We start from the raw sequence: 27,051 nt of genomic DNA, 5'->3' as shown, positions 1-27,051 counted from the left end.
TTTTATTAACGCGTTTATAACTTGCCTGGAAGATTAAATTTAAACGGTAGAATTCTTTTCGAGAAATTTTTAGGTGACTAAAATATTCGAAATATTTAACCGTTTGATTTTCATTGAATAGAACATCTATATTAATTATATCTTTTACGTTATTTGGGTCATTTTCGACCGAATCATATCGTGTATCCTTCTATTTTTGAAACACCTCTATTGTTTGAAAAAAAGTACAAAATAATCGTTATTGATTCGTGTGATTTTTCGTTTCAATGTTATATACCACTATATCGTCAACACTATCGATATAGTTTCATGTATTCCACTCATGATTTTCCGAGTGTTCCATTAATGTCACTCCAGCTAACCAACTCAATGGAAGCTATGGAATTCATTTAACAATAGCATGCCAGTTCTGAGATACTTTACTATCTCGTACTAAAAATGTTACAACATAACAGCTTTCTCAGGGAAGATACTTTTTCAAGTGAAATTTCTAAATATATACAGATTGCAATGATACAATCGATTACATGTGCGCCATAGTAATTACTAAAGCTGAGATCATGTTACTTTCTATATTTATCTTATTTTTTTCTTCTCTACTGTGTATACTGTTGTATCACATCGATAATTGAATAATCAAGTATCAGTATATCTTTCTCTTACTCTCTCCCTGACTTTTCACAATAGTATTTGACTTCTTTTGTTCTTCAACCCCAGCTTGTATTTCCACTTTTATTTATACTCATATACTTTGCTTATATGCCGTCGAATATTATGTATTATCGAATACGTTTGTACACACGTTTATATGCCATAAAGTATCTTTGACCATCTAATTTGTGGTATTACAAGTTCAGGGTTATCTTCTTATCTTAATTATCGATTAAAACTTTGTGATTGGAAGATTCTACGTTTCTATGAATTTAATGATTTCATGTTTTGCTCTTCGATGTAGATCTAACTTTACTCTTGCATATAAGAAAAATAGTTCTCAAATACATTAACCTCATGTTTCAAACCCCTACATTGGAAACCATACTTAAAGGCGTCGTTAAAAGTTTTCCACAAATAATAAAAAAGAAACCCTGAAGTTCCTTAAAACGATCTTTCTAAAAATATCAAATATTTAAGAATTATAAAATTATTTTGTAAATGTATCAAAGATAATTCTATACTAAAAATACACTGTAAATTATTCTGAATTTTAAGAATAATTCTACACTAAGAATACTCTATGCATACAATTCAGTAAATTATTTCGTACTTAAAATAATACCACATACGAGATATTACAAAGTAGATCCATTATATGTATATATTGAACGCAGATCCTATCTAACTATAGGAAGATGCAGCAATTCTGCATGCCTACGCCAATGGGGACGTTTCATAAGATCCAGTTAGAGGTAAGCGTGATGATCATCCAGAGCCAGACAAGTCTCTCGTACAACGTACATGTACTGCAACGTGGAACAAGCCAACAGTGCTTATAGAGACCACTCTAATGGTGCAAGTCGAATAAAAACCAGACGAGCCGGTATATACACGCACGAATTAACGCGTAGATCGACTAACGGTGTAAAGCTCCGTAATGTAGTAGGCTCGGCGATCAAGTGAGGTCACAAAACCGAGCATAAAGTTTACATGTTCGAAGGTCTGGTCAAACCAGTTGACGGAAACCTGAGAAGATAAAGATCCTCTAGTAAAAGGAGTATACATCGAGTATCCCTTAGCTTTAGTCCAGTTTCTATTGGAAACTGCATTTGCTATGTAAATCAGGGATTGTAACTGCTATAATTAGATTGCAATTTTTAAGCAAATTCATATTATTGAGAAGATAATTAAAAGAATTTCGTCTTGGTAGAAAATTGTTTTATCCTACCAAATATTACAGAAAACATCATGCTTCGGAATTTTATATATTTTTTGATGTTTGATGCGCATTCTGTGTTATTTTGCGCTTTTAAATTTCCTACGCATAGAAATGATGCTATCTAACATACAAAAATCCACAGTCTAGTTATAACTCAAGTCAAAGGAGTTATGGTATAAGAATTCATATGCTTATTTGAATGATTTTAGTTAGGAAAAAAGGGAAACTGTCCTGTCAATGAAAAGCATGAGAAGATAGTCAACTGTTAACTCGTATAAGGTTAAAAAGATCAGACGCATGGATAGCAGGCAACCTTTTTCCCATAGGGGAAGAAGTTGGGGGAGGAAAAGAGCCCAAATATTTCAGAAGCAGGTATGTTACGACTGAAAGAAAACGGGTCGGGTTTTCCTACGTTTCCGTTCACACGATGCAACGGTATCATGTGTGCATCAGAAATTATTATCGGGAATTAAATTGAGAATAATTTCTACGTAAGCGCATTTGCTAATTCCAAGCTTCTGTTTGAGGAAGAGTACAATTTATGAGTAATTGAACATTTGACGAATATACGATAAAGAAGAGTTCCCGGTGCCCTTCTGCGCAATTAGGCTAATATTATTTGTAGATTGTTTGCTAAAAAAGATATATACTAAATATTAAAAATTCTATGAAACTTTCTTTCATGATAAGAACAAGAATCATTGAAAATGAAACGTAGTTAAATTTACAAAGCCCTGAGGCTGAAGTAAAACCGAAATAGCCATCATCCTTCAACTTTGGCTGCCAAACAAGAATTCTTGCAGCGGAAAACAAGCCCGCATTTTTCATCGATTATTCTTTTCACATGTATCAAGTAGAAAATAACCTGTCGTTTTTAACATGTGCAGACTCTTTAACGCGTAGGCTGGCTATTCATGTTTCAAGTATATGAAATGCAATAGAAATAGTCGGTTGATGGAATTTATCCTCTCACTTAGTCTCTCGGATACTGCCGACTTCTCTTTACATTTACAACTCACCATTAAATTACATTTCATAGATACAACTTATTCAATTTTTTCACAATGCAGAACATATGATAAACAATATCCTAGCATTTTGTTCTATTGTAATTATAAAATTGAAGGGCGTGTGCGTACAAGGTAGTAAAGATTTTGCTAGACGACAGCTTAGTTAAAACTTCATTAGCTTTTCTCCTTTTCAATTCAATTCTTTTCAATATGTTTCTATATTCATCAAACGACCAATTATAATCACAATCACACAGAAACAATTTTATAAATCAACTTTTTAAACAACGAAGAGGTTCTTCTCAGACTCACTGCTATTCAGATTTTTGTAGAACCATTTTCATCCCACCAAAGGCAAATTCCATGTAATTCGTGTATTCATTGAATGTCCATACACGTTCGAAACACGTCAAGGATGGGCGCAATGAACGTTTGCGAACGTATATTATACACGAACATAGATACCACCGGAAGAATCAATTCAACGGCTTCTCTACGGCACATTTATTTATGCAGTAAAACAGAACAGGCCGTTTAAGTATCTTAATTGATCGCCGGAACCTGACATGCACATCGTGCACCTGTAGAAACGTAGTGCATACCGGAGCTTCGATCGAAAGGGCCGATTAAAAGAATGCGACGAGCGTTCATCGTACACCTGAATGAATGCTTGTACGTACGCATGTCTGAACGATGCATTGAGCAAGCTCTTACATTCCAAACTTTTCCACTGCCAGATCCTGGAAACTATCGTTCCGTAGTATACACCGATAAGTAATCTACCCAGTATCTCTGTTATCTCTTGAAAAATAGGTTCGAAACTGTGTAGTAGGTTCGGAATTGGAAAATTCGAAAGTTGAATGCTTGCAAATGAAAGAATTTGTAATTTTGAAAATTCCGATACTCGAAAGCTTAAAAGTTGAAAAATTGGAAATTTGAAGGTTTAAATATAGGAAGATTATAAACTTTGAAAGTTCGGAGATATGCACGCTGCAAATCTCGGAAACTGAACATTTTGGAATCACGAGAATCTGAACCCTCCAAAATTCGAAGTCGGAAATTTCGAAAATTGGAAATCCGACAATTTTAAAGCCGTAAGAGACAAAGTATGAACATTCTAAATGCGAAGGATTCTAAAGATTTTTGTTTAATAATATAACAAATGAAACTTATTTCGCAGCAAGTAACGCAAGTTTCAGCAAGTTGTACTTCTTTTACTTGGATTAAACTTGAATCGGTATTTGTTTTACGTACAACAGTAATCAGTATATGTCTCGCAAAGGTATTCATACATGGAACTTATCCTAGTCACGTATTCGATCACTCACGTACACGATATCCTTTGTAAAACAGTAAGTTTAACTTTTATGCCTGGTTACATTTCAATGTAATAAAGATCTTGAATCTCATTGTATTACTGTATGTGGATATCTTTGAATAGTCAATACATTTTTCTAAATACAGTTTTAATATGATTTAAATGTTCCAAATACCGTTGTATGGAAATGATTCGTTAGAAGTTACGATAATGTCATTTTGCTAGAAACAGATACGAGTCAGAGGTGACTCGTCTATTTGCGTAATCAATTAATTAATCAGTCAGCCCGAAGCAAGGTCAGCAGATGAATTATTTAATAAAGAACATTTTTGTCCATACGCTGTTTCTCAGCGTGATGATGGGAAACTGTTATGAAAGTTTCGCATTTTTATATGTGAAAGTGCTAATTTAAGATTGATAGGATATTGTATAGAAATATTTATTCGTTTCTCGGCCAACGTTTCACTTTCTTTTAAATACTTGCTAAATGGATATAAAAATAGTAATTTATATAAGATTGAAATAAATATGCAAGAAAAATTGAACGTTGGAAAATTGACAATTTAAAGCCTCCAGAATTAAAAAGTTAGAAACTTAATGGCTTCAGAACTTTGTTAACAGTTATAACTCAGAATATTTAGATTTAGATTAAGGTACATCGTTTAGCAAATCAGGCACTCTAGAAATCAGTGTTTCCTTGCTTAAGTAGTCCATCACTTAAACTGTCTAGAAACGCGAGTCTTTTAATTACTCCAGCCTGTTAATACGATCTTGTAAATCTTTTTAAGGGAATCTTGATATTAACGAAGTCTGAGAAAACTTTTGCTTCGAGGAACAGTGAGGAACTTACTGACACGATATTATTCATTGTATCCGCGGGAACATAGCTGAAGATTGTATAATTCTCAGCAGTGAATGGAAAGACTTTGCAATTTAAGAATAAGTTGGTCACCGAGTGATGGTTACACTCTCCACGTCAATTACGTCGTATTTATAATTAACTTGCGCGACAGCAAATCCAATTACTGTTATCAAATTATTTAATTCAAAACTTTATGTAAATCTTTTATAACATTGAGCTACTAAACCAGACCTTAATATTGCATAAAGAAAGTCCGTATTTTTTAATATATTAAAGAGAAAGGGAATAATTAATTGTGATTCTTTAAATTATGACATAGATTTCTTTTTTTATGCCTATTTAAGTAGAGCGTAATTAATTTAAGAAATATTAATATATTAGCGAAATAAATAATTGTAACTAATTTCTTATAATCGATTACTCGTAATTAATTTCTCTAATATCATAGCGTGCAAAGATTATCAGTATAATTTTATCTTTTATCATTAGCAATATCCTTTGATAATAATTTTTATATCTGATACCTTTTCCATATTGTCTTTAAGCGACGACCTAGAAATATATATATATATATTTTATTATATGAAAAAGTCCCACTTTCCTGATAGAGAAGGGAAAAAGAGAATTTCAAACAATTATCAAAGGATAAATAATTTCTTTTAAATTGTTAAAACATACTTTTCACAATTTCGACTTCCAAATAAAATCCAAACAAAGGGACCAACCAGCAGAAGATAATTGAATATCATTTACCAGGAACGTCGTCGCGTCCGCCGACGCGTCCCACGATCGAACGTACAAATAATCCCATTAAACTATGAAAACGAGCATGGCCTGTAGAGAAACGGGACCCGTAACGAGCCTAACAGTACAGGCAAACTGCGGGCAGAACGCGTGAAAAAGAGGGTTCGACCCTTCTACCATAAAAGGGAGTTAATTCGTTTATAGGGCGGACAAAAAAAGCGAAAAGAAAGAGAAAAAGGAATAAAAAAGAAACGAAAGAAGAGTTTCAGGGTCGTAACGACTACGTGTAAGTACGAATTGTGAGTCACAGGATGTGTGGCGAGCCCCAGATAAAACGCGTCAGAGTTATCATTTGTCTACGTGGGATGTGCATCATCGAGCGTCATATAAACGCGATTGTTTCTTCTAATGATCACAATTTTAAAACAAAAGACGAAACCACAAATGGATGAAACGTCTGGTTCTGTCTTCATCGAAAACTTAATTGTTTCTATGAAGTAGTTTGCATGTTGTCATCGTGGCTTGATGATAATGGAGTAAATTTGATATACAGACTACGTTACGCAATTGGGCCGAGTCATATCTCGAAGTCGATAAAAGATAGAAAAAAAAACTGTAGGAGAAAAAGGTTGAACGGTATGATAATCATGTAACGGTGGACCGGAAAGATGCAATTACACCCTTCCTTTTTAATGTAAGTTTTTGTTAACCGTCCAATGTATTTTTTCATGCACTAAGTTTGGTGCAATTGAAATTCATTTTCTCGATTTTGAATATCTGTTGAGTACACGTGTACTATCTCTAACAATTTAGAAGTCAAACTTCTGTTTATGTTTGATTAAATCAAAATGTATCTTATAATGTATTTTATAATTATTTTAGAGCAAGAAGTACTCGTGTTTCGTGTTTTTGGAGGAATTAGAAAATACGAATAATACACTACGAAGACTGTATAATAAATTTTCTCTAAATTTTCATTTAGTTGTAATGCATTATAGAATAAATAATGTTACGGATCAAACTACATTAAGATTTATTATGTTATTTAGTGAGACTGATTTTATTGTATCTGTTGGCTAAATATCAGTTACATATCAAATGGGTAACTTGTACTTTACGTAAGATACAGAGAAAGTGGTGATTTGTAAATTACCAGCATTTAATTCAATTCTTACAAGTGCAAGACTTTCTACCGCAAACGAATTAATCGTAAATAAATAAGTGACTAAAGAAACAAACACTTACATTGCTAATTAAGTAGGAGTAAAATATCGGCGATCTTTTATTTTAGGTATATATATGTATGTGTGTGTGTGTGTGTGTGTGTAGATTGCAATCGAAATAAAAATATTTGTATAATGTTATCTTCTAATGAGTAACAAATAGATGAGAATTACATCTAAAAAAAGGAAAAAATTGTATTATTATTGTACGTACGTATGTGGAAAAATTAGAAAACATATGTAGAAATGAATAATTATGAGATTCAAAAATAAAAAGGTATTTCTTCGATCAATGAACTATGATTTTTACACCACAGGATCCTTAATCTAATCACGGTTGTCCGTGTCTGTGGGTGAGATATAACAAAAATATCGTAGCACTCCGCTTATAACTGAGGTCTACTACAAATAAAAATAAAGATTAGATAACTGCTACATTCATTAATATTTCCCAACAGAATTATTTTTAATTCAATTTCCTCTATAGATTATTTCATAAACGCTTTTATGTATCTCATTCACCGATAACATTTATCGTATAAGATACAGAGTATAGATAAAAATTCCACATAATCAAGTAACCTAACAAAAGTCTAACATAAACTAATTTATATTTTCTATATGGTTGTCTATCCAACGATACCAGTTGAGTTACTTTTTTAATTTACATAAACATCCACAATCTAACGATGGAAATAGCGACTAAAAAAAATTGATAATGGTAATAATATATTATTACAACTGTGACAAACTATAATCTGATAAAAGATATAACAAAACTGAAAAAGAAGTTAACTATAATTAATAATAGTAACCAGTGATATTTATATAATACTATATACAATATTTTCTTTTTCCTTTTCTTTCTTTTTATTCGGATTACATAGAAGTAAACATTTGATAGAGTTTGGCAACTGAAAACGAGGAAGTCAGCTCTCGACGCTGCTCATTACAGGACAGGAAATGCTTCATAAAAATCGAGCCGCACAACATTCTGGCTAGTCACGAATTTACGACACGTTAACAGACAGATTTGTAAAATGTTTTGTCAAGGCGTACATAAGCTGAGGAAAATATTGGAACACTTGTAGACTCCATTTACGAATACAGTATAAGTGTTATATAATAAAATTTCAAAATGTTTCATATAACACATAACATAGCAACATAAAAGTTCCCTATGGTAAGTTTCCAAATACTTAGACTGCGATTATTTGCGCAAATTCAAACTTTTATAAAGAAATTTGTTAGAATTTGTGATATTAATGAATATATTAAACTAATTAACTAATAAACATTTATAAAGCAATTAAGGGGAAAGGAAGAAATTATTGTAAAGGAATAGGATCTAAGCAGTCATTTGTTTCACCTACGAAACATTATAATAAATGCTAAATATGCATAAGAACCCGCAATCTATTAGTCGGAGAAGAAACTTTTCAACAACTCTTCTTCGCCAAAGACGTGAAAACGTTACACAAAGTGTCTTCAGAATTCCAATCACATTTTCAAACAATAGAGTACCGTAGTCTTCAAAAGAAGACCAGCGATAAGTCAAGAGATCGCCGCTTAAACTTCCACTTACGGACTATTTTATAATTTTACATTGCCGCGAGGGTCAGAAGTTCTGCATGACATAAGCGTGTCATAGTACTGCGACAGGCAACGTTTACGAACCTGCTACTTTTCGCGTGCACGTAATTCGTTCGCCGATTATCTAACAAAGGAACGACACTATCGAAATGGAGAAAAAATGATATACCTGCCCTGTCCAGTTGTATAGTCAGTGTGGGCTTTCACTTCTATCTACCTCCTCGTGGTTCGATTATGTAAGAAAAATCGTGCAGCTCACTTGGTGATTATCCGGTGTGCGAGTTTTGATTTCCATTTCAAATGGGCATGCACCTCGAATACGTTTTTAAATGATAGTGATATGGCAGTAAGGTTTTTAAAGGATAGTAAATTAATAAAACTCTTGTATTTTCTTTCCTCGATCGCTTATAAGAGTTTCAAATGTAGATTTTTATATTTATCATAGTTGTTAATCGTGTTTTGAAAATGGAAAAGGATAGTGAAGATTATGAACTCCGCATATTTCAATGGTGAGCCCATTGTGAAATACAGACTTTGGATGCAGATTCTTCTGCTAATTGAATACGCTCCAAAGGATTAGAATATTAGGATTCTGTAGAAATGTGTTTTAATTTTGCGTAATGCATTCTGCAGAATGCAAATGAAGATAAAGTAACGTAATGCAAATTGTAGATTGTCTACAAGCCAATGATACCCATTAGAAATTAATAAAAGTGAAAATAACCCGATTTCATTAGGATATATTTTTAAATAAATGTAATGCAATACGTAGAAGATAGTGGGAGGAAAAACTGTTATAAATGTCCATTATTATATCAAAAATATTTCTGACAATATTATCATCAGAGAACAAAATGAATTTGATACCATTCATAAAAAAAATTCTAATTGATAAATTTATCTATATTCCCATACCCATTAGTAAATTAATGCGGAAACTATTAATCATCCAGATAATTATTATCGCTTTAACATTTCCTTCTATCTCAATTAATTAATTTCCATACAAAAAAATTAATTAATATATATACACAATTTTTCTCAATTTGCATGTTGGATTTGATAATAGCAAGAACAAGTTACTGGTGCAAGATTATTTTAATTATTCCTCCATTTTTTTACTCGATATCCGATACAATCTATTTTTTTTTTTTTTTTTTCATACTGCTACAGCAAAAGTCCTTGACCACCGAGTGCTGCGACTGTGTGAGTTTTATGGAGCATATCAATTGCGGCAAGAGCCAGTCGCAGTTCTGTATCGATTCATTCACTATATCTTTGCAATTCACGCGACTACTAACTCACGAGAAATGCTGCATCTTGCCAAAGAAAACGATCTTGTCCTTGTTTATGCAAATTCTCGCAGCGAAGAAAACGATCGAATGTTCTCCATTTAGAAGATGTATAGCGTTAATTAGAAGAAAATTCGTTTACTAAAGATCTTATCACAAACATAATTCGCTAAAAAAGTTATAAAATAACTTTTAAGTTGTTAAAGCTTTTTTCATTAAACGATATTTCTTATCTCGTTAAAAGATGTCACAAGCATTTTGAATATTTTTTTACAAGAATAAGAAAAATTTGCTGTGAAAAGTATGAGATAATTTTTAACCTGCCAAAAGTTTTTCGTGAATAATTTTTTCCATTTTATTAACAAATATTATAAATGTATTTTGTGCTATTACATTGTAAATGGAGTTTAACGACAGATTATTTAGAGAATGAGTTTATTGGAATTGGAGAGAGGTTGAGAATTTATTTAAGGAACGAAAAATAAAGAATGTCATAGAGGATTTTTATTAAGTGTTATGCTTGGAGAACACAGAGGAACCTTGTATTGCACGAACTTTGGAATGTTTTCGCTGGAACTATACTGTGTATGTGGAACGCAAAATATTCGCTACACGACCCAGATATTCGCTTTGCGCATAGGACGAACATATGTTTAATAATACCCATTGATTAACCCTGAATAAAAAGTGTTTGTGACTAGTAGTAGCGTGTTACATCTGCATAAATTTTGATGTTGAAAACGATTTAGAATAAAAACGCTACGGCCCTCGAAAAATATAAAATTCGAAATTTAAAACTCAAAACCTAAATTTTAAGCCTGGAGACATAAAATCTAAAATTTATAAACTGGGACATGACAATTATAGGTTTTAAATCCTGAAATCTAAAATCTAGGACCTGAAAGCTGATATGTGAAAAGCAAAATGTAGAACAGAGAATCTAGAACATAGAACTTTCAAAAGCTACGGCTTATTTAGAATTTAAAGCTTGGGAACTACAATTTACAGATGTAGGCCTAATAAAGAAACCTAGTTATTTACTTTGTAAGGCAGAGGAGACGAATCTTAAGAAGTGGAATCTACAATTTAAAAATCGTAAATTTTGAAACCTAAAGGTAAAATTAAAGATTTGGAACCTAATATCTAACTTAAAACCTGAAAATCTAAAGGCTAGAAAACATCTCAGAACCAAAGTTCCTAAGGACTTAGATCCTAAAAATGAAAATTTAGAAAGCTTAGGGTTCTAAATTTAATTTACATATTACTATAATAAGAACAAACAGCTTAATAATTTTTACTACAGAAACGAGGTAAATCGTCATAGTAAGAGATTCAAAGAAGAATATTTACGCACTTGCTAAATCACAAACCCAAGTTACTGATTACATTTCAATCATCACGAAAGCCACCAAAGCCGATAACTATATTATATCTATGTATTAATTTCCACAAACCACGGTACACGCAATTATCTATTACAATATATTCCATCAAGTTTTATGAATCCGTGATTTATATAATTTCTGCCACATAATCTTGACCATATTCTCATAACTTCGATCTTTATAAATCATCACATACTTTATAAATCTTCGAAACAAACATTCATCCTATACAAATCTATCTAAGATTCTAATCTTAAATCTCACATACCAATAATCTTCTGTACTTTCATCTGCGAAATACTTATTAAAAAACCAATGAAGTTCCACAATAAATTTGAACGACACGAACACTGATCTTGCAATAAAGTACGACCGAAAGTAGACGAAAGCACAAGAGGAACAATCACAAAAAGAATCGAACTGGGACTTTGGTATTCCATCAAAATCGTCGCGTCCGTCTGTCCTCGAACCTTTTATTCTTTCTCATGCATTCTTTTATCGATGAACGAGGAGAGTCACCTTTGCTTTTGCGATTATCCTCGAACATTGACCACAACGATGTGTCTCTGAACAGAAACTCATTGTTCGAGGAACCGTACTAGAAGGAGGCTCGAACGTGAAAAACAAATAATTGAACGGGACAAAGAGGCGGAATTGTTTATGACTCAAGGAGGATTAATATGCAAAAAGGACGAGGAAGAGAAAGATATAGTTCTGATAAATTGATGCGTATGTTTCTGTCAGATTGGATTAATAAATTTATTGTTGGAATACTATTATGAAAAAAATAGTATTCATTTCCTTCGGTATGAGATATATTAAAGAAATGATTTTATTTTCCACGATCCCTTTTTCCATTTTTAAACTTGATTCATTCAAGGGGTAATCCTAAAGTTCCAAAATTGTGCCAAGATTTATTGTATTACTAATTAATTTTATAAACAACGTACTAGACTGCATAATTTAATAATATAGAACAATTTCATGAAGTATCATCCTTACAAATTATAAACGAAGTAGAAAAAAGTGAATATAAATATCTATAAGTAAACATACTTATATAAATGTATTTGATAAATTAATTAATAGTACAATAAATTCCGTCATGATTTTAAAAGCGTAAAAATATTTTTTTAATAAATAATAATTAATAAAAGATGTATTCAAAAAAGCAATGACGATGAAACTTCAAATCAGATAAATTACAGACGAACATGCCTTACACAAAAAAAAAAGGGTGTGAGAGAATATCTTGTGTGATATAATAACAGATATTTTTACATATCTTTCATAAAAAGATAAAAAAATGGTTAACCAAATTGACTCTTGGTTAAGACATAGTATGTATTAATCACTTTATCTATTAACAATATTATTTGCATAATCATAACGTAAATATTTAATTCCTCTGATGATTAATCTAATTAATGCGTCTTAATTAATAAATTTCATTGATTGAAGTAACCTTTTGTTACCAGAAGGCCTTATGACCTTCTTTGGCCTTCAATAACCTTCATTGCCGTTCATCAAACCCGTCTCAACTACCATTGCTACAATAAGAGACGCAAAACTTACAATTTAATTAAAATAAAATAAAATGGAAGTAACTTTGAGATTTCCATTAGTTATTTCTATTAACTTAACTCGGAACAAGAAATAATTTTTATCGTATAAACAATAAAAGTTATTCACTTCGCAAATCATATATTCAATTTTATGATTTTTGTAGAATAATATTCATTTCGTTTTCTTTCTTTTGTTTTCTTAAGATAAAAATGATCGAGCCTTTGTATTAAATACTAACGATATTTATAATTAATCGATTTTTGAAGGATAATTATTTTTAAGTATTAAAATTATGATAGGGATCGTTTTCTAAACAAAGGGATCGATCGATAAACAAATTATTCGAAATAATCTTGATGTCGTTTGAAATGTTTAAAAATAGAATTTTTCTTCATACTCGAGCTTTATGTCTTCTGTTTCATTTGTTTTACTTTGTGATCTCATTTGCTAAATTATCGGAACGTGATACTACACGATCCACGCTGAATCAGTTAAACCCAGTTAGTATCTTCATAATATAAAATTTCCTGTTACTTTGAATTTCAAGCGCAGTCAAGAAAATCTAGTATGCGTTTATCAAATACGCCATATCGTATCTGGTACTGCAATAAATTTTGCAACTAACAGAAAGCGAGTCACGAGTAAAGGAATTAACGACCCGACAAATTAAATTATCCACTAGATGAAATTAATTGATTCTCCGTTTAATCATCTGTCGCTCATCTTAAATTGTATTTAGAATTTTCTAATTTCAATCAAATAGAAACATATTGAAGGAAAATTCGTTTGACCTAAAACAAATTGAAAATATGTAATATGTACTAAACAAAGAATTGATTCTTAATGCTCTAAAACAAAACAAATCTAATATAACTTATCTTTTACATCTCTATCTACTTTCAGTTGCGACCTAACCTAACCGTAGAAAATATATATATATGCATATCTCTCAATACGTTCTATGGCGTCCTTCCATTCACGCAAGACTTAACAAGTTTCACAAAATTCCTCCGCGATCATTAGTGCAACAGGTTGCAAAGAAATCGGTGCAAGCCAGTAGAATCAAATTACACATTTAGAACGCTGATGCTGATTACAAATATTTGACGAAAGCTATACATATGCTGAAAATGTTGATTCCAATTAATTGCATAACTCTTCAACATTGCTTCGTTCTTTACTCTATTTTTTTCGTCCAATCATTCTCCATATAATTGCATTTTTTCTATCATCAAAAAATCTCTTAATTTTCAGGAAACTATGACAAAATTTCAATTGAAATTTTCAATTTCATGTTAAAGATTTTCCTAAAACATTAAAAGTCTCTTTGTCGAAGCAAAAGTGAAGTTAGGATAAAAATTCGGAGAATACATCAGGGTTAAAAAGATGTCACTGATGGCCTAAAATATGTTGACACAACAAAACGTTATTTGAATCAATAAGATTTATATTAATAATGACAATTTTCATAAAAATTATATCTTTTAATAAAATAATATTATAGCTTTGAAACGCTATACTATGTATGTAGTCTATTTCTGCCACAGGAAATTTTCCAATTATAAATTAGCTAATTTAATTTATTAAGATGCTTTCGTGCGCTCCTTATGAACCCTATATGTGTTACTATAATCCCCATACTATATTATATTATTGCAAATTTGGAAATACACTGTTCAAACTTTCTGAGCTTCCGTACACACAAAAATTTTCAATTATAAATTGATCAACTTTTTAAGCGTAAGTGCTTTTGTTTGACTTTCCTAAACCATACTAAACAATGAAACACATGTGTCGATAATTTTGGAGCAACCTATACAAGAGTATGTTATCGCGACCGGTCCTTATTGTACGCACGTAAGCAACCAGCAATACGAAAGCTGCTTTCATTGCACGATGCTCTCAGCTAAAGCCATACGGACAAAATGTTTCTTCTCTCTTCACGTTTCCTGTCATCAAGGCTCGCACCATTTTCCGGAAATGAAGTCTTTCGCTTTCCTTTGATATTACAGTAATACGTATACTACCCCAATTTAATTTCTGGACCTATCAATTCAGAAGACAGTAACAGTAATACATGTTATTGTTATGTTATGGTCCCCTCCATTTAAAAATATAATGGTCTATTTAAAATGCTAAAGTGGGATACGTTATATATATAATATGTACATACATTTATTACATTTATATACGTATATTTGACTACATAAAAGTTAATAAAAGTAAAATTATATCGAATGTATATGTATATGTTAAATATATAATTTATGAATAGCATACAGAAAAACAATTAGTACACTAAATTGCATCTTATTAACATAAATGTTACATATAGTTAAATAAATAGTTCAACTATTAACTAAGATCCTTTGTAATCTTAATTCCAAGAATTTGCGTACAATTCATGTGCCGAATATGGTCATATACTAAACCATATTCTGTATGTCAAGACATTCTCATATATGTATGTCTTATATAACTAATGCTATGCTTTGCTAATAACGAAAGCATTGTTCTTTCTCCGAGAAACAGAGTGCTCCTGTTGCAATGTATTTTAACTCTACCAAATATAGTACTCCACCATAAATAAACTAATGATCTATATTTGGAAATCAAAAGCTAGAAAAGACGCTATGAGAAATATCATGCCTAATATAATGATATTACTAACTATTAATGATATAATCTTTTCCTACACCTCTTTTATATTTTGTGACTTAACAATGTCATAGAATATTTATTTACTTCATATGAGAAAATGTTTACAATGTATTTTTACAATGTATTTTCAATTAAATATTTTCAAGAGTAATACCTTACCTTTGACTCATTGAAAATATACAGAAAAATTCTGCTGTGCACGTTTTAATATAAAAAAAACCCCAGAGTTAAAGATGATTTAACGCGAACGCATGTTTACCAGAATACGATGCCAAAAGAATGTGCAATATCCTAAACTCGAAATTTCGAAATATATTTTATTATAATCGCTCAATTACGATCGATTGATGTGAATATTTTTATTATAACGTCATTCTGCTAATGAATATGTCTAACTAATCAATGTATCAATGACGTATATCAATGAAATGTTCGATACAAGTCGTTATCGATAGATTGAATCATAATTCAAATGCATATTAAAGACATATAACATCGAAGCTGCCATTAACACTTTCATGGGAATATATATATTCCTGTTTCTGAAGCGTGTTGTTATGTACATACATATACATGTATAATCGTGGAGAGCAAAACAATGAAATTTTATTATATGTTAACAGAACTTACTATCCTTAATTTTAATATTTATTGCAATACATAACACAAACAAAAATTAATTCAGTTTACTAAAATAAACTTTTCTCGTTTCATCTTAACATAAGGAGGTCAAATATAAAATGGAGCGTGGTAAGACAGTAGAAATATATAGTTTTTTCTGTCTTCCCGCAAATATTTAAAAATTTCAAAACTACATCCGTGAAAAAGTTAAATATAGACCACGAAATACTAATTCCAAGATGACCGTCAATTTATCAAAAGTTATACATTTCAGCGCCTCATCTGCTCTCTTTTCACACTTCATTTCATGTTTGACCTGCTTATGTTGAGATGAAGCAACGAAAGAGAATAAGTAAAACCTGTTGATCTAATATTCCAAATTTAGCCGAATTTGACAACAGAGAAATTTTGTCAAATATCTCAACAAACATTATTGTTTGTTTATCTTAAATATTATCAGAGAAGAGAATAACAGAGAATAACTATTTTTTTAACAAATAGTACATACATTAGAAAAATATAATGTTCTATTTAACAATGAAATCAGATTATGAATTCATTTCGACAAATACAGTTACATCACGATACTACAAGATTTACTTCGTTAATAATAACTGTATTAATCGTTCGATACAGAACTCACATTATTTCTATGCAATATATTAACAATCTTTATGACGGTGACTAAATGATTGAGAACTATGATTAAATGAAGTAATATCATCTACTTTAAAAAATTAAATTATGATCAATGCGAAGAACAGTTTTCATGAAAACGTTGTATATACGGTGCTATCACGATAACGCACAGCATCCCTTTAAAATGTTTAATTATAATCGGAAAGATAAGCTGTAATAAGATAAATGTTTTTAATTCGCGTTTTTACTTACTCTGATATGGTTTTTATGTAGCTTGATAATATACAGCCATGAACACAAAAAATGCAACAGAAAAAAACGTAATAACTAGCACAGCGATTAACACGCGACGTATATACCTCACTCTTCAGCTTTCAACTAAACTAAGCTACGTTAGAATGTATGCCACTGCTACTTGCCAATTGTGCCTTGTGCTGCACACTTGTGCATCGACCAAACTACATACATCTATGCATTCACATAGTGGTACACCTAAACTGGCGACCTCTACAGCAATAATAAGCTCATAACGATAAAAATGATTAATCGATAAAACAGATATTCCAAAATTTCATTTATCTAAGTGAAATTTGTAAAAAAATTTCTTGTTAAAATACAATTTTAGTTATTTTATAAAACAGATATAACCTTACTCTTTGATATTTTGTAAATAATGTATATTTTTTTATATGAAAATATAGAATTTAATATTTATAATATTCATAATGTTGTTTCGCATATTTTAAGCAACGAATAATCAAAAACTTTTTCTGTTTTATTTATATCTACAGTTTATAATTACGACTATATATAATTTATTTATATATTTTTAAATATTTATCTTATATTTCGAAAATAAAATTTGTACATAAAATATAATTGACGTGTATGAATACATGTTAAACATCACATCTGTTAAATACCACGTACAAAGTCAATTTAAATTCATTAGCGCCAGAAATTCGCGCAGTTGTTGTATTATGTCGTTTTTCATAACATTAAACGTGGATCTTTAAAATTTACTATTATTCGTAATATCTAAAATCCAAAATCAAATAACGTTACTCACACACGGTGATTACAAAAGATTTGTAAATGTGTTTGTTATTTCATATAAATTGATATAGTCAGATTGACGTTCATTTTACATCGTTGTATAGACAACTGATCATCCCATATTTAAACGTTCCGAAGATGAATACGAGATTCAGTGGATTAAAACTAGGACCGCCGATAGAAGTTTTTGCACTTCATAAAGCATTCATAGAAGATGCTTACGAAAAAAAAGTGAATTTATCTATAGGAGGTATGTTGCATATATTTCATTTCATATTTGGTATCGTAGAGAGCAAACGTAAATATAGCACAAATTTTCTTTAATAATTTAAAAAACAAACATTTGAAATATCTATGAAATGTCAACCTTTGAGATGAAATTTTTTTGTATTTCTTTCATATTGTAATGAATCTGCTTTTGGATGACCTCCAGAATATCTGATGATTACATAACGTATCTCACAAATATGAATGTACAGCTGTAATAAGGTTTAATCGTTATTTAAGCAATGAACAATGATACGAGATTATTAAATAACTCGAAATAATTCTCGAAAATTATGATAAATTTATATTTACAGCTTATCGTACATCTGAAGGAAAACCTTGGGTATTACCAGTTGTTCGAAAAGTGGAAAAATCATTAGCTGCAGATGAATTGCAAAACCATGAATATCTTCCAGTCTTGGGATTGGATGCTTTCAGCCAAGCAGCAACAAGAATGTTGTTGGGTGCAGATTCTCCTATTATTGCACAAGGTCGTGCTTTTGGCATTCAAACATTATCTGGTACTGGAGGATTACGTATTATAGCTGAATTTTTAAGTCACGTTCTACACTATGATACCTTTTATTATAGTAAACCGACTTGGGGTAAGTGTCAACAGATTTTTCAAACAATAAAATAAACATTCACTCTATTTAACATATATTACATATATAGAGAATCATAAACTTGTGTTCGTAAATGGAGGGTTTAAAAAAGCATGTGAATATACATATTGGAATCCAGAAACTCGTAATGTTGATATAGAAGGAATGCTTAAAGACCTTAGAGATGCTCCAGAAAATGCTGTAATTATTCTCCATACATGTGCACATAATCCTACCGGATGTGATCCAACTCCTGAGCAATGGGCCAAGATAGGAGATGTAATAGAAGAGAAAAAACTTTTCCCAATTTTTGATACTGCTTATCAGGTATTATAAATAATGTATATTATTCTCTATTTTTAGAATAGAATAATTTTAAGAGTAATGTAAAAGAAATAATTTTAAAAAAATTTTATTGTAGGGTTTTGCAACTGGTGATTTAGATAAAGATGCATATGCAGTAAGATTATTTGCAGAACGTGGAATAGAATTCATGTGTTCACAAAGCTTTGCCAAAAATTTTGGCTTGTACAATGAAAGAGTTGGAAATATGGTAGTTGTTATGTCTAATACAAAAGAATTAGCCCAGGTTAAGTCTCAGTTAACTTTGATTGTTCGAGGAATGTATAGTAATCCACCTAATCATGGAGCAAGAATAGTTGCAACTGTGTTGCAGAATCCAGACCTCTATAAACAATGGTATGATGTAAAGGATAAAATTAATTTAATTCGTTTTACAATACATGTTTAAAATTCCTAAATTGAAATATCAAAATATTTCAGGAAAGATCATATTCTCACAATGTCCAAAAGAATAAAGGAAATGCGAATGAGTTTGTATCAAAGATTGGTTCAGAAAGGAACTCCAGGTAATTGGGAACATATTACTCAACAAATTGGGATGTTTTCTTATACAGGTCTTACAGGTAAATACTCAATGAAACCATTTTGTCACATTTGTTCTACATCTCATCATTATCTTACTAATGACTCTTACTAATCATCATTTCAGAGAAACAAGTTGAGTGTTTAATTAATAATTACCATATCTATATGTTACGAAGCGGTAGAATAAATATATGTGGACTCAATGAATCTAACTTAGATTATGTGGCAAGTGCGATTTATGAAACTGTTCTACTGTATCCACAAAATAAGGAAAGTTGTTCATGCAAGTAGAAGGTTGGATGATTAGATATCGTATCATAATAAGTATAAATTGTTATTGGAGTATTGAGAATGTCGTTAAAATATGGCAATATTTTATATGCATTGAAGTTATATTAGAATTATAAAAATGTACTATATCGGTATTTTTTGTTACGTTTTTGTTATAATTTTACAGCTTAATATGATTTATTACAGTGTTTATTTAGTCAAAAATTTCTCTGTTTTAAAAAATTTTACTGTTTATACATTTATAAATTGTAAATTTTATTTCGTACAGAAATTGAACCATTTTGTTAGAAATCGCCTTGTCTATGAAAGTACAAAGTATCAACAAAGTATTATGAATTGCCAAATTTTAATACATGTGTTAGTGCAATCGCTTATTATTAAAATAATTTTCATTGAGCTTAATAGTTTGTAGGGAAATAAGAAATATTTACAATAGAAATTCATTTTGATATAAATGATTTTTTAATGCATTTTACAATCTTAATATAATTAAGAAGCTCATTAATAAGCTTTGCTTTCAAATAATGTTATTCTTTAACTAATATGAACAAGAGTTTTTTAAAACCCTTGTTAAAGAGATGGTTACAAATCATATACACTACATAGAAAACTAAAGTTTGAAATTATCATATGTAACAATAATCTTGTAAATAATTTCAGAACTATATATACATATATACATCATATCAGTGATATTGTTAGTAAATGAGACCAAATTTTTAAAACTACTTTACATTCTAAGTAATTATCCTTGTTATAGATAAAAATGGAAATATTTTTTACGTATTTCCAAGGATATTTTTTAAACACAATTTTTCTATCAACGAGTATGCATTATAAGATATTATCTTTATATAGTATCTTATATTCAGTACATACCATATCTTTAACAATAAATTAATATATATAAATGCAATTTATTAACGAGAATATTGATGACTGATAAAAATTTAAAATCTAAAAATAACAATAGGGCTTCTATTATTTTAATAATAAGCGATTTATTTACAGAAATTAATATCTAAAATTATTAAAACTCAATGCAATCTATTATTACAGTTAGTTCCTGTATACTATCTTGTTCTATTATGGTTTTCCATGCTCTATAAAAGGAAATTGAAGCACTATATTTTTTGTATGTAGAATTGAAATCAGTTGTATTCTTATAGTTAATATCTATAAGAAATGAATATAAGAAACAAAGAAGTGCTGTAGAAAAAGCATATAACTTCCGTTTAATATAGATGCTATAACCTCTTGTGCTATATAAGAAATAGAATGTATTTTTTGTATACTAAATGCTTCCAGTAGTCTAAAACTTATACAACTTAAAAAAATAGAGGTTTCAACAGAAATCGATAAAGCATATAATTAGTGTATCATAATAATGTTCTGTATTTCACTTCCAAATATTTTAAAAAATTTTGATTTTTAAAATTCAGTGCATGTAATAAATTTTTTAAAATTTCTATATATTATATACAATACATTTAATATTTATAAATCAAATAAAAAAAATTATATACATTTGTAATATTTACATATAAATCAATATATACATATATATACACATAAAAATATATACATATATTTTTAGTACACATTGTTATGTAATTTAAGCTTCGAACTCACCTTGTTCAAGAATCTGGACCAAATCCATCAGAACCCTTAAATTTTCGTACAAATTATGATGGGGTATGGTAGAATGAACATAATTAATTTTAAGATTTTGTTCCATAGCAGCTATTCTTTCTAGCGTATTTTGAAATATGTATATCTAGATGATATTTTTCTGCATTTGTTGTAGCATTATAATTGTATGTATAAAAATTGTTCATTGTAGCATACCTAACTGTATTTCAAATTTTGAACTATCTTATATGTACTGCCAAAATAACTTGAATATGCAATGAGAAAGTTAATTTTCTATGTATTTATATAAAATAAATGTAATACAGAAAGCAACTCATATTTTATAAAACAATATATAATTTTGTTGAACTTATAAATACTACCAAGTAATATTACACTAATGTACATTTATATGAGTTTTAAACTTTAAATATAATAAGAATTGAAAAATATGAATGTTTCAGCAGACTAGTTTTAACAGGGGATGTTAAATTGTTAAGTACACAGAAAAGGAGTAATAACTAATTAGCAATTAGCATTGAAATAAAATATATATAAACAATAATTGTGTATTTTATATAATGTAAATTCTTAAACATACAATTGTTATTAATTCATATAAAATGTAGCAAATTACATTGTCCACTTTGATGTTTTTTTTTTTAAATCAATTGACCCATCAGGTGTAACTGCAGGATAATATTTTGTATTATCAGAATTATGTCGCATATAAGCCATATATCCTATACAACTGAACATTGCAATAGCTCCAAAAATCATTATCACTTTATTCTGGAAAATAAATTTAATTATTCTAATTTTATTATAATATATATTTATATTCAGTTAGACATATTGGTTTTTATAATCTTACCGGTCTAATATATAATTCGTAATTAATTGCACGAAATAACATTGTACTCTTCAAGGAGCGTAAGCCATCTCCAGGCTCTGCTTTATGATTTTTCTTATCCATTATTATTATTATTATTATGTCATAAAACTTAACAAATATTAGTTTTAATTCTTAATTACTACATCTAACCTTTTTAATCATTGAATAAAAGGGAATATATGATAAATGTTTTAATTTGTGATCATTATATCTTTCTTCTTAAAAATATTTAAAGAGTGATCTCTACCTACTTAAATTAATATAAGATGATATATTTGATCATCTTTAACATTATATAAATAAATGACGATCTGGCCTCCTTTTATATGAATTTCTAACCTCTTTATAAAAACAAAATGTATTCGTGATGTCCTACACGTGGTAGCTATAACAGTTGCTTGATCGCAATAATCATGGTACGAAAATTAAAATATCACGAACAGAAGTTGCTGAAAAAGGTTGATTTTATATCATGGGAAGCAGATAATAATCTACACGAAGTGAAAATTTTGAAACGTTATCGAATACAAAAAAGGGAAGATTATACGAAGTAAGTCACATTGTTACATTACTAATTAAATAACGATTGTATTATATTCTTACGTTAAACAAATAATAAATTTTTAATTATTCCAGGTATAATAAGCTATCACGGGAAATTCGTGAATTAGGGGAAAAAATTAAAAAAATTGATGCAGATCATCCATTTCGAATAGAGCAGAGTGCATTATTGTTAGAAAAGTTATATATAATGGGACTTATAAATACAAAATGGGATTTGTCACTAACACAAACAGTGAGTGCAAGTTCATTTTGCAGAAGACGATTGCCAGTTATCATGGTACGAAATAAAATGAGTCAAAATTTAAAGATTGCGACACAATTAATAGAACAGGGTCATGTTAGAGTTGGCATAGAAGTTGTAAAAGATCCAGCATTTCTGGTAACAAGGTATTAGATATAAATATTTTTTAATAATATAAATAAATAAAATAAAGCAATCAGCCCATAATTGACATACGTGACAATAATTCTTGTAAATGTTATTTTCTAGGAATTTGGAAGATTTTGTTACTTGGGTGGATACGTCTGCTATTAAGAAACATGTATTGGAATACAATGATGCTGTAAGTAATAAATCCATATTCTATAGTATTTTATATTTACTTAGATTTAACGTATTCATTTACTTTATGTATTGTTCTGTTACAGAGAGATGATTTTGATATGGCATGAATCTAGTAAAGATATTAAAACCAAAATTTCTTAATTCTAATAACTACTATTAAATTCTCATACGTAAAAAATAATTATATGTTCAATAAATCATTTAATTAATATCTATAGAACTTAATTGTCCTTAAAAACTGCTTTCTGACATTTTTGAGATTGTTTCATATGAATTTCTTGAAATATAACTTCACGCATTGTATCCATGTAATTACTAAAAAGAAACAATAAATTAAAAACTTTGAAAATATTCGTATATCACTAATTACTTACCAAAGATATAATATTGATTTCATAGCTTTTAATATCTTTTTACGATGACTTAGAATATCTTCTACAATATAATCATCATTACTAGTTGATACATATTTTATTGATGAATTTTTCTTTGTAAGTTTTAATATTTTTGTTTTTGGTATTTCACAATTAAATATATCATCCAAATTATTCTTCATCAATATGAAAGGTTTATTTTTATTATCAAATAAGGTAATATAATTCTCTTTTCTTTTAGAATCCTAATTAATGCACATTGCGTTATTAGAAATTATGTTATTGTTTAAAATATTTTTTAATTTTGAACATTTAATAGAAATAACTATAATAAATATTTATATTTACGTCACGTAATAATTCGATATATTTTATCTTTTTAGTTACAGAGTAGTCGGTTTTGTTGTCATTATTATTGTTAGTTTCTTGTTTTCTATATGTATGAAGTTCCATTGGTATCATCGAATTTTTAGTAGAATTGTTATTATTTTTAACAAAAGTTTTTTCTTTAATATCCGACGTATATTCATTTGCATTCCCAGTTTCTTCAGTTATCGTATCGATATGTTCTATAACGTCTTCATCTTTTTCAATTTGTGATATTATATTATTTTCATCATTTAATTCATGAAAAGATGGTATTCCGATGCTACATATAGATTTGAAGAGAGAATTGCAAGAAGAACAAAAACTAGAGTATTCTTCGTTAACATTTTCGTCTTCTATAATATTAACAGAATTCTCCATTTTGGATCCCAAAGCATATCGAACCGGAAATGAAAACGTTTAAAAAAAAAGGAATTTTATGTAATAATAACATATTCGTTTAGTAAAGATTGATTTATTAAAAATCATATTGATCGCATCACAAGGTATAAATTGTGAAATTTTTAATTATTCGATTTCAAATACATCCATATTTTTATTCAAGTAATCAAGTTCAGGCTGTTTATGTTCTAGTATGCCATAAAAAAACTTTGTTTTAACAACGAACAACGCACGTATTTCATTATACAGAACTTATAGAAAAGATATACTGCGTTTTAAGTGATAGATACCGTTTAAAAACATCTCTTATACTGGCGTTTGCTATTTATCATCGATTAAATAAGTATTATTTGTAAAAATATGGGTATTAATTACATAATTTTTCAAATAAAAGAGATGTTAGTAAACGAAAAAAATCCATACGATAATTTGACAATAGCTTTGCTTGTTTAAAATCTAAGATCACGTGTTTATGGAGAACCACTCATTCATATACCTACAATGAATAATTAGTATTTCAATATGATATACATGTTACATGTTAATTTACATTAAAATCGGCAGTCATTGCTGGTCTCTATGACACATTACCATATTACATATTCATGTTACATCATAAAATATGAGGTTTTTTATCTAAAAAGTAACTCAGTTATATTCGATAGGGCAGTTACATGTTAATTATATTTCAATTTTGTTGTATTAGACTTTTTTTTTATTTGCTTTAATGTATTACTATTCATTATCAGTAATCAATGTTATGCAAATTAATAATGAAATGGCAAAGATGTGGAGTATAAATGAATTACTTTTTTTTTCACATATTTCTGTGACGTAACTATGAAATAGAATGGGCGTTGCGTCGACTCAGGTCCCCAAGTATCCTCCCTCTTCCTTCAACTATTTACAAAATTCTTTTTGAAATTTTCTCAAAAAGTGCTGCAGTTACAATGTGTTCAAAATTTTCACCAATATATCAATACAGTATCATAATTTCATTTTATGGATACATTCCATTTCCATAAATATGTATTGCTGCATACTGCCATTACTTAAAACTTTATATGCAAATGTGAATAAATGTACGTAAGATGAATGATACAATTTTCATGAATTTGATACCTTCATAAATTAAAATTTCAGAATCAGGTTTCAACAATATTTTCGATTTCATACTTTCGTTTCCATTGCGAATATAATATTTGAAAATAGAAAAACAAAATAAAACACTTGAAAATATTACATTAATAGAAGTAACGCATACAGAATTATCGTTGCTTTTTTTTATCATAAGATATATAATATGCAATTCAATTGATCGTATCAATTATAAATTTTGGCTACACATACCAATTAACTTTTTTATACTGTCCTCGCATTTACCACTTATACTTTCACAATCTTATTATTGATTTTACTTTTACAAATTTTTAGGCATATCCTATTCTATCAATTAATTTTAATAAGATATTCGGCATATTTTACAAAATTGTAAAATAAAAGATTTATATAAAAATCGTTTATATATCCATTTAATGCAAGATTGTTAAAAATTATATTTATTCCACATCATTAACATGATATTATTATAATGTACCGAATACCTTATTAGCAGAAATTTTCAATCTACAATAATATATTCATAATTTCAAATTTCGTTAAATCATGATATCGAAAAATATCTCTTTCATGATTATTTGAAATTTGAAACAGCACTTTCTACACGCATCCCTGCTTTTTGTTTAATTTATCAATTTGTATATCGTTTTATAATTAAAGGATAGAACAAAAAATGTATATCATAATTATTTTGTTTACACTATATAAATAAGTAAGAGATAGAACTAAATGATTATATTAGACGATATTTGAAATAATTATCAATATAAAGAATGGCTAGTAAAAATATACAGCAATAACGTAAAAAGCTAATAACATTTTTCATTGAACGAAATTGGTATTTATGTACAAAACTAAATATTTTAAAAATATTTACTTTTGAGATTTAACGTTTGTATCTTTTAAGCATTTTTACACAGAAAGTATTTTACAATATAGAATTTTGATAAATCAATTATAGATAAAAAATAAGTTACATATGTTTTGAATATATTTTGTTGAAAATAAATGTTCTATTTTGATTATAAAAATTAACATTTTACAATTATTTACATCTTTCACGTGTAACTTATATTGGATACAACTATTTTTAAATAAAGTATTTTACATAAATTTTGTTATATCCTGTGGCTCCATTTACATAAATTAGATCGAAATAATAGAAATCATTTTTCTATTTTATAGTATTACAAAAACAATATTATGAAATTTATAACAAACTCCAAATCCTATTTCATTA

The 27,051-nt window shown here is 28.9% G+C and overlaps 5 protein-coding genes across 11 annotated transcripts in view; 2 read left to right on the top strand and 3 right to left on the bottom strand.

The window, feature by feature from the left end:
- Positions 1-17,203, bottom strand: part of LOC122576017 (protein draper) — a 28,028-nt gene extending 10,825 nt beyond the window's left edge. For 4 of the 5 annotated variants that reach the window (XM_043745712.1, XM_043745711.1, XM_043745710.1 and 1 more), the window contains exon 1: positions 17,040-17,202. The gene's annotated coding sequence lies outside the window, so the exon portion shown is untranslated. Of the gene's footprint in view, positions 1-17,039 lie in introns of all 5 variants that reach the window. The other variant, XM_043745713.1, reaches the window with a different exon arrangement.
- Positions 17,204-17,714: 511 nt separating this feature from the next.
- LOC122575978 (aspartate aminotransferase, cytoplasmic) lies at positions 17,715-21,859 on the top strand. 3 transcript variants are annotated; one of them, XM_043745579.1, is made up of 7 exons: positions 17,715-17,861; positions 17,948-18,093; positions 18,425-18,715; positions 18,786-19,042; positions 19,137-19,414; positions 19,499-19,641; positions 19,728-21,859. In XM_043745579.1, exons 2-7 carry the CDS (start codon positions 17,982-17,984, stop codon positions 19,892-19,894), a joined length of 1,248 nt encoding a protein of 415 aa, XP_043601514.1. In that variant the 5' UTR covers positions 17,715-17,861; positions 17,948-17,981; the 3' UTR covers positions 19,895-21,859. The 3 variants fall into 3 exon arrangements, with proteins under 3 accessions (XP_043601514.1, XP_043601513.1, XP_043601512.1); XM_043745578.1 differs by having other exon boundaries at positions 17,718-18,093; positions 19,728-19,897; positions 20,954-21,859; XM_043745577.1 differs by having other exon boundaries at positions 17,718-18,093.
- A 220-nt stretch (positions 21,860-22,079) lies between these two features.
- LOC122575984 (small integral membrane protein 8) lies at positions 22,080-22,536 on the bottom strand. Its single transcript, XM_043745586.1, has 2 exons — positions 22,401-22,536; positions 22,080-22,318 (listed from the first exon to the last, which is right to left on the bottom strand). Exons 1-2 carry the CDS (start codon positions 22,500-22,502, stop codon positions 22,160-22,162), a joined length of 261 nt encoding a protein of 86 aa, XP_043601521.1. The 5' UTR covers positions 22,503-22,536; the 3' UTR covers positions 22,080-22,159.
- Positions 22,537-22,690: 154 nt separating this feature from the next.
- Positions 22,691-23,761, top strand: LOC122575982 (U3 small nucleolar ribonucleoprotein protein IMP3). The gene is made up of 4 exons (XM_043745584.1): positions 22,691-22,971; positions 23,058-23,372; positions 23,476-23,548; positions 23,634-23,761. The coding sequence occupies exons 1-4, from the start codon at positions 22,835-22,837 to the stop codon at positions 23,655-23,657; spliced, it is 549 nt and encodes a 182-aa protein (XP_043601519.1). The 5' UTR covers positions 22,691-22,834; the 3' UTR covers positions 23,658-23,761.
- Positions 23,754-27,019, bottom strand: LOC122575980. The gene is made up of 3 exons (XM_043745582.1): positions 24,273-27,019; positions 23,925-24,169; positions 23,754-23,865 (listed from the first exon to the last, which is right to left on the bottom strand). Exons 1-3 carry the CDS (start codon positions 24,669-24,671, stop codon positions 23,772-23,774), a joined length of 738 nt encoding a protein of 245 aa, XP_043601517.1. The 5' UTR covers positions 24,672-27,019; the 3' UTR covers positions 23,754-23,771.
- Between the last annotated feature and the right edge of the window lie 32 nt (positions 27,020-27,051).

Source organism: Bombus pyrosoma, linkage group LG15, assembly GCF_014825855.1.
Source record: "Bombus pyrosoma isolate SC7728 linkage group LG15, ASM1482585v1, whole genome shotgun sequence".
Taxonomy (NCBI): Eukaryota; Metazoa; Arthropoda; class Insecta; order Hymenoptera; family Apidae; genus Bombus; species Bombus pyrosoma.
This window is presented reverse-complemented; position numbering and strand designations above follow the sequence as displayed.